At 48.6% G+C, this 12889-nt stretch overlaps 1 protein-coding gene across 1 annotated transcript in view; it reads right to left on the bottom strand.

The window, feature by feature from the left end:
* Positions 1-228: 228 nt before the first annotated feature.
* The window catches only part of LHFPL4 (LHFPL tetraspan subfamily member 4), a 58289-nt gene continuing 45628 nt past the window's right edge, over positions 229-12889 (bottom strand). The window contains exons 2-4 of the mRNA XM_063122121.1: positions 9395-9631; positions 3882-3898; positions 229-2432 (exon numbers count right to left, since the gene is read on the bottom strand). Coding sequence (XP_062978191.1) covers positions 2424-2432; positions 3882-3898; positions 9395-9631 — 263 coding nt within the window. The 3' untranslated portion in view covers positions 229-2423. The remainder of the gene's footprint in view (positions 2433-3881; positions 3899-9394; positions 9632-12889) is intronic.

The following is a 12889-nucleotide window of genomic DNA, read 5'->3' as shown; positions in this document are numbered from 1 at the left end:
CGGGCTTCCTTCTGGGACAAACTAAATGTGTTCTTAACTGGATCTTTAAACAGTTTTAAGAGCAGCTGTGTGTATGTGAAAGAATCCAGCCAGGATTCCACCTATCATTTCCTTGCTATTTACCCTGTGGGAGATCATTTCCCGTTGTGGGGCAAGTAGCACCTTCATCAGGTAAACCCACCCACAGAGTCAGTCCTGATTCAAATCCACCCCACCCACCCACCCCATTCAGCTACTACTATATGGTGGGTGATCTCTGCCTTCTGTTGTAACCCCCAGTCCTTAATGCTATAGTATGGTTTTTGGCCCTTAATGCTAAAGTATGCCTTGTTGGTTTGGCCCATGGACTCCCCTCATTTGGCGGTTCAGGCTTTTGGCCCAGTTCTCAAGATCAGCCCTACCGTTAGGAAGGATGGGGCAAGCACCCTCAAGCAATGGATTTTGGAGTCCCGTTAAAGGGCAGGTAATTGTCAACTATTCAGTTTATATTTTTACTACCATGCAGGATGCCATTTGGATTTTCTGTCTCCGGCACCAAAATGTCTTAGGCTGTCTCTGCTTTCCCTTCTGGCTTCTCTTTCTGTTATCTGGCCTCCCTTTCTTCTCCTCCTCCTCCTCCTCCTCCACCACCCCTTTCTGGCTACGCCTGTCTCTGAAGTAGATTCTCTCTGCGTTTTCAGGCCCTTGGTCCTCTTCAGCTGAGAGGAAAGGTGTTCCTGGGGCTGTTGCTTGCTTTATGGTCACCCTGGCTTTATAATGTCAATAGCTGCTGCTGGTGGGAGCTGTGAGAAAGGAAGAGGGGGTTGGCTTTGCACAGGCTGAACTGGTGTCTGTATCCACCGTGCCACGTTACACCACTTTGTTCAGTCTGAAACTCTCTGGTACAAAGCCTACTTCCGATTCAACTGGTAGGTGGCTTGAAGCCTACTTCTGGCCTGAAGCCTAGTTTTGATTTAAGTGGCGGTGGCAGCGACGCATTTCTAGCCTTGGATAGTTGTACTGGGCGAGGCAAAATGGTTGCCCCTGTGGAACTGTCTCCATAATCTGATCAAACTGTGGGGGCTGGCATAGCTGCTGCAGTGCTGTCTGGAGGGGGCCCACTTGTCCAAACGTTTGGGACAACGCCTTTCTGCCCCAGTTCTCAGGCTTATTGAGAGTGTGGGAGTGCGAATGGGGGTGGAGGGACAGTTCGGGGGGGGGGCGGAATAGGTCCTTTGCTGACATTTGTCTCTCATGACACTTAGCCCACAACTCAGGATACCAAGAAAGCAAATTCTGGCAGAAGGAGGGAGGGCACCCACAAGGCCCACATCCCCTTGCTTGCCTAGAAGGCTGTATCCCAAGAAGTGGAGGTGAATCCTATTCTGTCCTGTTTCCTGCCTTCACCCATGTTTCCCCATGTTGCAATGTTGCTTCCGCTCAAGGAGAAGAAGCACCACACATCTGAGGGAAATGGTTTTTGGCACGAGCCTCGGAACTGAGCTGTGGCCACGGCCTAGCACGGCATTAGCCCCGCCAGCAGGCCAGAAGAAGGTCTGGCTCCCACCATTGCCTCAGGCCGGGCTCCTTCCTCTGCTTGCTCTCGTCACACTCGTGGGGCCTGGCCGAGGCTTACATTCAGTGTTAGAGGAATCACCCTGCAGGCTGAGATTGTGTAGCACCCCAACGGCGAGCAGAGAAAAGCCACATGGCCGGGGCCCTCCCCCTTCCCTTTCTCTGGATGCTTCAAGGTACGGCTCCATTACCTGGGCAGAATGAGTGGAGAATGCAAAGTTCTGGTGGCTGAAATCCCCACGGGGAAGGGGATTCGGGCTCACCGTACCCTGTTCAGAGACGATTTAATTTACACACAAAAGTATCAAATGGGCCAGTCTCAGGTGCTGGGTAGCCCTGGATGGGCAGAAGGATGGTCAAAGTTGCTGAAAGGTTAAAAATGGGGAAAGAGGCGGCAAAGAGATGGCCCTGGCATAGTCTGTGGCAGCAGTAGCATTTGGGCACCAGCTCTTGGGAAGAAGGGTGGGAGGTGGGGAATACTGGAAGCTTTTCCTGGAAAGCTTGGAATCCCGTTGGAAAGAACATGTTTAAAATTCCAGGGATGTCGTTCCTTTTCAGCGCAAAACAGGAGTGTGCATGTTTCCTTTCCCCCATAGCGGTACGTTTAAGGTGGGTAGGATTATCTGCGTCAATCTTCTGTCCATCAGTCAGCAGAGGGGGCAGGAGCCAAAGCCGGCGAATCATGAGGGATGGATGCGTCTCCGGAAGTGGCGCGCAGGTAAGGTCCGCAAATTCTGCAACTTTGGGGTCAGGTGGTTTTCCCCGGTTGGCAGCAGAAAAGGAAAGGCAGTGAGGGAGGTGGGCAGGGCAGGATGAGAGAGTCCAGTCCAGGTACCAATTTAGAGTGGGGCCCACCTGCCTCTTCTACATTATATCCTCTGTGGAGAAGAAAATGGATAGTGTCAGCAATGTATGAGTGCTCTAGACAAGATTGCACAACCGTTGGGGATAGGCAGTGCTGTGTATACACTGCACAGGGGTGAGGTGGGGTGAACAGCGAAAATTCTGCATCCATATAACCCATTCTGCATCAAGAAAATCTGAAATCTGTGGACAGCACATTTGTGCATGTTCATATTTGCTAATTTTATGTGATCTTCTGCCAGTCACATGAAGAGGCTAGGGCAGCCTCCCCAATACAATGCCCTCCTCTCATCATCCCTGACAATTGGCTGTGCCAGCTGGGGCTGATAGGAACTGAAGTCCAAAACATCAGGAAGGCCCCTGTCAGGTTTTTCCTGTTTGGACTGTTCAGAGTGTGAGATTGTCCCCTTTTCCTATGGGATGCCACCTCAGTGCTTGGCCACCTAAGCACATCGGCCATTCTACCAGCCTGTTACCTCCCGCTGAGGACTAACTTATCCTGAGCTAGCCCATCTGATTCCCTTGACGGGGGCCAGTTCTGCATCCTCACCCTAATCGTGCCCTCTTGAAAGACAAAACAACTATGCCCTCCCTATCCCCCCATACCGTAGGTCTAGAGGTGGGAACAGGATCATTCCCGCCAGACCTGCCCCTCCAAATTGCACTTGGTAGAATGTCAGAAAGAGATGCAACATGCACGATGTTTCTGGTTACGTGGAGAGCTTAAGTGTGTTCAGCTATATACGCATAGGATCCCCTTTCCAACATTCCACCAAATGTATGGACATTTCGACGGGGGCAGAGGACAGCTGGATGTTGAGGGCAGTCCAGAACATCTGGGGGGCACCAGGTTGGGGAAGGACTAGTCTAGCTTCTCCATGCTGTAAAAGCCAGGGACTGGCCCCTGATTACTTGGATGTCTGAATAGGAGGCACTGGGACCTGTAAACTGCAACTATGTTGGATGATGGTCCCTGGGCTAGATTAGTTAATTAGTGTTGGCTGAGCATGAGTGACCAAGGGAAACAAGGGTTTCAAACACTGTTCAAAAAACTTGCCATTTCCCCAGACAGAGGAGATGGGCAGGCAGGAGTTGAGAAGGCCTGAGACATAGATGCATATAGGTATGTACTCTCTCTCTCTCTCTCTCTCTCTCTCTCTCTCTCTCTCTCTCTCTCTCTCTCTCTCTCTCTCTCAGGACTAGACAAATGCTAGCATTATGTCCTAACACAAATGCACACATGTAAATAAGGACATGACAGGACTAATCACACTCGCATGCTCTCTCTCACACGCACTCTCACATTCTCTCTCTTTCTCTCTAAGAAGAACTAGACAAACAGGAACAGAATGTCTTCCTAACAAACACAATATGCACATGTGAACAGGGACATGACAGAACTAGACTAGGTCTCCACTAACAGGGGTAGGACAGACTAGGCCACACAAACACAAAGAACTTACCGCAGTGCCAACAAAATCTGTTGAAAATATAAAAAAGAGAAAAATCAGGATTAAACTCTGGTTCCCTAGCATTGTGTTGAGGCTGTGGATGTACTTCCCCCACTCAATAGCTTCCTTGCTAATTCTGATGGCCATGTGGAACATGACTGAGCACATGTTCCAGGTACTCCTTGGATGCTGCCTATGACATGAACGGCAATCCTTGTTTTCATTTAGGGGCCTTTTAATACTTTATGGTTGAGGACCTCCTTTGTTCTACAACTCCAGAACGGGGGTGGGCATCAAGCCCTTTGAAAAAAGGGAGCAACAGCAGCAAAGCAATCCCTGCCATTCATTTCAGCAGTGTGTCATTGTTTCATTATGCATTTTCTTCTCTCTTATTTAATGCTATTTAGTGTTTTTTTTAAAAAATTCTGTCTCTCCTTCTAGCACTGGAGTGCATATCTGCTGGGTTGCCTTTAAGGGAGCCCAGTGGCTAGGGTAACCATATGGTAAGGAGAACAGGGCTCCTGTATCTTTAACAGTTGTACAGAAAAGGGAATTTCAGCAGGTGCCATTTCTATGCATGCAGCACCTGGTGGAATTCCCTCTTCATCACAACAGTTGAAGCTGCAGGAGCCCTGCCTAGCATGACCAGATACAAAAGAGGGCAGGGCTCCTGTAGTTTTAACTGTTGTGACGAAGAGGGAATTCCACCAGGTGCCGCATGCCTACCTGCTGAAATACCCTTTTCTATACAACCGTTAAAGATACAGGAGTCCTGTCCTCCTTTCCATATGCTCACCCTATCAGTGGCAAGACGACTCTCTCCACTGCTGCCTAAAATCCGTTACAAGTAGAATGGATGAGGCTGCCAACTCTTCAACCAGCTTGTGTAATTCTTACTTTAATAACAACTGGATCTGCAGGAGTTGGGAGCTGAAGCTTTGCAAAGCATTATCTCCAACTAATCACTGCAAATTGAACTGCCATTGAAGGCATGGCGGGAGGCACTGGTCAAAAAAACTGGCAACAGTAAGACTGGATTTTGTGCTATTTTGTTTGGGGGTGGGGAGAAAGGGTTCATGGGAATTTCAAAAACCTAACATGTGGCTGAGTATGGCTTAATGATTTGGATGAGGCCTGGTAAGGTTCTTACTTCTACGGGCTATCAGGTTATCCAAATGACGACCAAAATCTTTCTTCCTGCAGCCAACCTGGGAAGAGGATAGGTGAGTTATAGGTGAGGACAGGCACGTTCCTTCAGCTCCAGATAGGCTGAGAAAGGAATCTGTGTTTTTCTCTGCACTTCAACAAGAGGTGTGGGGGAGGGATTTGCTTGGCTCTTGGTTCTCTCCCAACATCGTTTCCTGCTGCTCCAGCATTTGGGTTCTTGCTGGCGTGGCTGCCTTTTCTTAATTTAAACAGATGGACAAAACCCAGAGGCCAGGAGATTTATTCTGATTAATTACATTTCCAATTAGGCACCTTCGGCTTCCTTGGCTTCTATTCAAGTCTCATCAAGGCCAGGGGCAGCAGCATAAGCAAAGGCAGGACGTGGCTCCATTTCCCCCTCTGAGGCTGAGAGACGATGCCTGACCGATAGTCACCCAGTGAGCTTCACGCCTGTGTGGAGAGTTGAACCTGGGTCTCCCCGACCCTAAGCTGACATGCTCACCACTACGCCACAAGAGGCCGCACCCTTGCTGAAAGCCACTCTTGGTCTTGTCAGGGAGACCCTGTGGCAATGTCATACATAAATACATGTGCAGGCTGATGCAAACTTTCCCATCACCTGGTTTAGATTTGAACTCCTCTCCTTTAAGAGCAGGTGTGCAGAGCCTTCGGCCCACGGGCCAATCTGGCCTGTTTGGGGTCCCCACCTTTCCCGGTGGGATTCCCCAGAATGCCACCCCCATTCCCCTGACTGCTGGTTGTCTGGTGATTTCCAGGACTATGGGGCAGTTCCCCCTCCCCCAGTCTAAAAGGTTGACCTACCCCCTTCTGAGGCTTATTTCCTGGCAGTAAGAACTTCAAGCTGCAATATGCTGGTATTTTAGGCCCGCCCCCTTTTGCCTTTGGCCACACCCACCACTGGAAGATGGCCCCTGAGAGCTTTTCCGAAATGGAGCTCAGCCCTTGGGCTGAAAGAGGTTCAACACTGGGCTGTGTGCGTGCTCTGTGGAGGGCCCTGCTCCTGCACCAATGCAGAGCTGTTCCAGCCCCCTACCGTCCTCCTGCATGTATGAAAACATAAGAAGGGCCATGCTAGATCAGACCAAGGGTCAATCTAACCCAGCATTCTGCTCCCGCTGTGGCCAACCAGGTTCCACAAGCAGCCCATGACTGCAACAGCACCCTTCTGCTCATGTTCTCCAACGACTGGCGTTCAGAGGACTGTTACCTGGAGTCCTGGAAGCAGAGCATAACCATCATGACTAGTAGCCATTGACAGCCTTATCCTCCATAGAAAGATGCATCTACCCTATTTCTTCGATTCTAAGACACACTTTTCCCCCTATATAAACATCTCTAAAAATGGGGTGCATCTTAGAATCGCGGGTGTGTCTTAGGGTTTTTTTTTTCTGTTGGTGGTACTGAAATTAGTGTGTGTCTTACAATCAAAGAAATACGGTATTTGTCTTTCTAGCTGCAGCAGGTGTGTGAGAAGAGGACACACGCACCTTCATCACTACAGTTCTGGGATGGCACAAAGCTATAATGGGGCAACTTCTTCCTCCCCGCAAGTTCCTTGCAGGAGATATTCCCCCACTCCAGGGTGGGAGAAGTGTCTGATGAAACTGACATGCAATCTGTTTCTATTTGAGGAATTCGGTGCTTCACTTTTTGAAGGCTAAGGTGTATATGCTCTGCACCCAACAATAAAAAGTCTACATCCCCACCGCACTAGAAAAAGGCCAGTTCTGTGATCTGAATAGAGCATACAGATTAAACAAACATGCCTCTGCTTGCTTATTTTGCATCAATCTCCTTCTGCTTTTTATAGGTAGAATGCTGTGTAGATGGTTTCATGTTGGGTGTGAGTGTGTGTATGAGTGAGGTGGGGGGGGACTTCTTCACACTCACTGCAGTCTTCTGAGATGTCATCAGCCACTGCCTATAGGTTTTCAAGGTTCCCTACAGCCACAAGAGGCAGAAAAGTTTGTGTTTGAAAACAAAAGGAAAGAAAAGGAAAAAAAAGGAAAGCATTTCTCAGCATGGTGAATTTTGTGCCAGATATCAATTTCCCAACTTGTGCAGCAACCTTTGGGATGTGTGGAATATATACAACCTTCTAGGCCCCTTCCAACTCTACTATTCTGTGATTCTATTACCATTTTGTAATCAGTTTAACAAAACACCTTTCATACACAAAAACTTCTGTCAGTCTCATGGGGTGGATTGGTAATCCTGATGAGTGCTAATCTTTACAAGATTGGTCATGGACAGGGTGAGGAAGGTGCTCTTAGAACAGGGGGTGGCCAATTTGTAGCCCTCCAGAGGTTGTTGGATTGCAACTCCCACAATTCCTCACCATTGGCTATCCTGGGGGCTGTCTTGATGTTGTCTTTGCCCCAAGGCAGCTCCAAATCCGTGCTGCGTCAGTTATATGACACAGCCGCAGAATCGAAGCCACTCCGGGGCAAAGAGGCAAAGATGCGCAGCTGAAAAGTCGAGAACTTACACTGACTTTTCCAGCCAGAGCGGGGTCAGCCTGGCTCTTCTGCTGGTCTGTCCTCACTCAGAGCCACTCTGAGGGCGTTCCTGGGCGGAAGGCAGCCTCCTATTGATCATCGGAAGCCGGGGGAGGAGGAGGGGGAGGGCTGACAAGCCGAATGGCCATGAGAATGCCCCGTACTGCCTCCGGCATGGGGAGAAAGGTTTCTCTTCGAAGAGGAGCCCTTTGTGTTTTACAGGGGATAAGGGGGGAAGCCAGGGAGGGATGGGGGGGCATATGCCCTGTGCTCTCTCCTTGCCATGAGGACTATTTATTATTTATTTATGTATGTATGTATTGCATTTCTATACCACGGTTTACCCAGCGCAACCCCAGTGGAGCGAAAGCGCAGGGTTTTGAGGGGACGCGGCACCAGTGCTGTGCCGTCAAGTCAGCCTTCTGGTGAGGGATAAAGGGAGCTGCACTCCAGCAACATCTGGAGGACCATGACTTGCCCATCCCTGTCTTAGGCCTACAGCAGGGCTGGCCCTACCTTTCTGCATGCATGTATATATTTATTTTATATCCTGCCTTTCTGGTTGAAAATGCCGCTCAATGTAGCTAAGAGTAAAACACAGATTAAAAACAAAAAACATACTTAATTAGACACAATATAAAAACAAATAAATTAAAAGCACAAACTTCTGTAGCGTTAGGCAGAGTGAAGCCACTGCCTCAGGCAGCAGGTGCAGCCTCACGACTGGGGTCCTATGGGGAGGAAAGCTCCACCCAAAGTCCCTCTAGTTTCCAACTATGTTGAAACAATGCAGCCTAAGCCTCAGTCCTAGAAAAGGAAGGGAAAGGAACCTCTCGTGCAAGCACTGAGTCATCACTGACTCTTGGAGGGACGCCAGCTTTCGCTGACGTTTTCTTGGCAGGCCTTATAGCGGGCTGGTTTGCCGTTGCCTTCCCCGGCCGTTATTCCCTTTCCCCCCAGCTAACTGGGTACACATTTTACCGACCTCGGGAGGATGGAAGGCTGAGTCGACCCGAGCCGGCTGCCTGAAACCAGCTTCCGCTGGGATCGAACTCAGGCCGTGGGGAGAGTTTCAGCTGCAGAAACTGCTGCTTTACCGCTCTGCGCCACACGAGGCTCCTCAGTCCTAGGGGCTGTCTATATGTACTGAAAGCCATGGGGGGGTGTTGTTGCACAGTGACGCCACATCGATTATATGAAGCAGCAGCCACCTCGCAGCCATCGCAGGGCTTTCCCACAAAACTGCCAAGCAAAACAGTCAGGGACTTACCCTGACCTTTTTCTCCGGAGCGAGGCAAGTGTGGCGCATCTGCCATCTGTCCTAGTTCCGGAGCCACAGCGGAGGCGTGGCCAGGTGGATGGCGACCTCTGTTTGGTCGCCATCCACCCGGGCACAGGGCAGGGAGCAGGCCTAGCCGCCGGGAACCCTGTGCTTTTGCTGCTGCATCAAAATTCGCCACCGCCACCCCGGCACAGCAAAAACGCCGTGTCTGCTTATCCAGGTGGCTACTGCTGGCAGCCCCCTAACCATGAGGATTAGAAACTCATTCTTTTACCCACAAGGAAGTCCCATTCCCCAGGGTTCTATGACAGCTCCCCAGTTGTGTGTTAAATGCTGAAACGCATCATGCGGTTTTCTAGACCGCCTCACATCAAAGCATGGATTCTGTGTTCAGGAGAGCATAAAGGCAGCCTAGAGTGGTTATTTCTCTGGAAGCCTACTCTTTCTAACCTATGGAGCCCTGATAGCTCATTAACCGCCTCTGAGGAGCATGTGGGGAGGGCAGCCGGAGGCTCTGTCACGTCAATGTTTGTGGGGATGGGGGGGGCAGCACTCACCTTTGTTCTCTGTTTTCAGCTCCTCGTGAAGCAGGTCGTTCTGCCGGTTGCCGAGGACAAAGGCCAGGAAGGAGAGGATGAGGGCATTCAAGATGCCGATGATGGCTAGGATGTAAGCCCAGCGCACAGAGCAGTCGCCCAGCGAGTATTTCCCCGTCTTCTCCCCACACATGTCCCTGACGGTCTCTGAATCCCAACCATCTGGGAATATCATGCAGCCCAGCACCAGGCAGAGAGCTGGACGGACAGAGAAATGGGGAAGAAGGCAGGTGGTTAACACAGCAGGGTTGAGAACAGTTGTTCTACACCAGGGTTGGGGAACCTTTTTCGGACTGCAAGCCAAATTTCCGTTTGGAGAAGCTCTCAGGGCAGTGCCGGATTTAGGAACAAGCCAAATAAACCGTGGCTTAGGGCTTCACACTATGAAGGGCTTCTAAATGTGCTGGAGAGAACGAAGTTGTAAGATAACTAAAATGAAATCACTTTAGTTTAAATATGTTGGAAGGTCTGGTGTGACTTACAGCAGAGTTGCCTTATATTGAGAAAGCGTAGCAACACAGCTTTTAGCATTGGAGGCAATAAACATGCTAAAACCAGTTTAAAAGAAGTTCAAATCAAGTTACTTTATCCTTTTATACACATCTTCAGAAAAGGCTATCTAGTACTGTTAACTGCAAGCACCCCTTAACTGGGTGGTACCCTTTAATTACCTTTCCTATATAATACACCGTTTTTTCTTTATTTTTATAGCATGGGACCTCTGAATCTTAAAATGGCTTGGGATCTTAGCATGTCTTAATCCAGCCCTGTCTCACGTTCCAGTGGTGGTCAGGGCCAAAGGCAAAGGGCTGGAAACCCCCCTACCCCCCCCCCCCAGCATATTTCAGTTTAAAGCTCTTACTGCTTAGTAGTTAAGCATTAGGGCAGCCATTTTAACCTTTTAGAATGCGGAAAACCCTTTTCTAAATAAAACCCAAAATATCCAAAAGTAACCCAAATTCTATCCTGAAAAAGAGACGGGCTCCCACCCAAGTCCAAATTATGTACAAGGAATCGATTTGCTGTGTACGTGCATGTTGATTCTGCCCATGCTAAGGGAAAGGCAAGGAACTTTGCAGAACATTCCCATCTCACTACCTCTTAATCACTAGGAGCCCTGCTCAGCTCCTATCCTGCGTACTCAGGCATAGCTTTCATGTTTTCAGGTTTTATCTTTGCATTTTGTGAACCGCCCAGAGAGCTCCAGCTATTGGGAGGTATAGAAATGAAATGAAATGAAATGAAATGAAATGAAATAAATAAATAAATAAATAAATAAATGCATAGGGTCTAGAAACTTAAAAAAAGAAAAGATGGAAGTTGAGCCTCTCAGTATGCTATATGTGCTGTGGAATACAAACCAAATACTTAATCTAAATGGCAAAATGTATGATAAAAGGCAGAAATAGGTGTGTTTCACTGTTTATTATTTAGCTGTTAGGCAAGTCACATTATGCTGACCATTTTCTAATATTTAAAAAAGGGATGGGGAACTTGGGGCCCTGTAGATGTTGCTCTACAAGTCCCACCATCCTTCATCATTGGCCATGCTGGCTGGGGCTGATGGGAGTTAGAGTCCAGCGACATCTGGAGGGTCCCAGGTTCCTCAGCTTTGCGTTTGGTACAAGGCATTCTGTCATCAGGCTCTGTCCGGACGATGCTTTTGACTAATGATCCGCTGTATCCCTTTCCCACTGCACATGATCCTACAGCCTGAGGCTTTGTGTGACAGCATCCGAAAGAGGCCTTTTTCGTTCATTAGTATCAAGGTGCTTGATTGACTCCTTGCATACCTCTGGCTCATTCTCAGCCATCAATCCAACGACATCATGGAGAAGCGAGGACTCTGTAGGTGTTCCCCTGAGGTTGCTGCCTCATGACTTCTTTTTAACACCGGAATATGTATCACTGATGCATTGTGAGGTTTTGGCCACGTACTTGCTCTGTCTACCACCCTCTGTTTGCAACACAACATTAGCTGTGGAATCCCTGCCTGACCTGAATGAGGAAGGAGGAACAGGGCTGGCTGGGGGCATATTAAATCTGCATTAAGGGGGGGAAATGCTCATTAGTTAGAACCAGACAGGTCTGTGAGTCATCCCAGCTATTCTTACCTTGAGCAGATGCGCGTACACACACACTCAGGTACAACACAGTGAAGGGAGGGGGGGGAAATCTCTCTTAAAATCTCTGCCAAGGAGGACTGGGCGGAGGCGTTGAAGACAAGATGACAGCCAGAGTTTGATTTCTTTTATCCTTTGCTGCAGCTCTCGGTTCTTTTTTAGATCGTCTGAGTTTTTCCGCCACAGACAACATCAGCAACAGCAAATGGTCTGTTCCACTTCTTCCTTGTGCAAAGTGGACTACCTGGGATTCACAATGCTTTTCTCTGCTGCACATATCTGTATCTTTACTGTTGTGTTTAACTGACAGTAAGTATTTTGGGAGTAATTTTAATGCGTATTTCAATTGCAGTAGAAGATAGGGGTCGTGTGTGGGGGTCTAAATTACCTCAGTAAAATAAATAAAAATACAAGAAGAGGCAGCAGTTGTTCTTTGCTTCTTGTTGTTGGGTCGGATTCAGAAATGTCCTGCATGCAGAAAGCTACCGCTTGCAAAATGGGACTTCCTGCATCCTCCCTTCCCTCCTGCCGCACCCCATGTGCCCTCTCAGTGGATTCAGATGGCTGCTAACTGCACCGTGGCCCCTTAACAAATGAGTGTGTGTTTGCTCTAACCATGTGGAAAAAGCAGTCTTTTATAGCTGCCAGCCACACAGTAAGCTCAGTATTGCCATGCTCTTGTACCTGTTCAGAAATATTGTTGCCAGAAATGTCATGAGGAGGAGGCTTGAGGGGCCATGGAATTATGGGGAAACCGCCAGAATATTAATTATACTAGCCTATTTTTATTTGCATATTTAACTAGGGATCAGGACACTATACCTTTATGAGCCTCCCTGAACCTACTTTGATATCAGCATCTGAGGCCTTACTCTCAGCCATGCCATCTGATTGAAGGGCTAGAGACAAGGCCTTCTCAGTGGTGTTTCCTCACTAGGGGAACTCCCTCCCTATGAAGACTTGTCGAGCCCCCTCCCATATGGTTTTTGGTCTGCTCTGAAGGCCTTCCTGTTTCACAGGGCCTTTTAACTCTTTCTTTCCCTTTTTTTAGGCTCCTATTTTAAGTTGCAGCTGTTTTTATTGCATTATATTATATTTCATTCTTATTGTTTTAAACTGTATTCATACCAGTTTGATATTGTAAGCTGCTTTGAGAAGGATTTCTGTTCTGTAAGGTGACCATATTTTGGAAACCAAAAAGAAGGACAACATGTCTGGCCCCCAAGGGGGAGTGCCACTGACATGCCCAGCCCCAGGGGGGGGGGTGTCCAGTACGAAGGGGGTGTACCCACCCGAACATAGCCTTGGTCACATATCTGATTTTACAGCACAC

The sequence above is a fragment of the Elgaria multicarinata genome, chromosome 3, assembly GCF_023053635.1.
Source record: "Elgaria multicarinata webbii isolate HBS135686 ecotype San Diego chromosome 3, rElgMul1.1.pri, whole genome shotgun sequence".
Lineage (NCBI taxonomy): Eukaryota > Metazoa > Chordata > Lepidosauria > Squamata > Anguidae > Elgaria > Elgaria multicarinata.
This window is presented reverse-complemented; position numbering and strand designations above follow the sequence as displayed.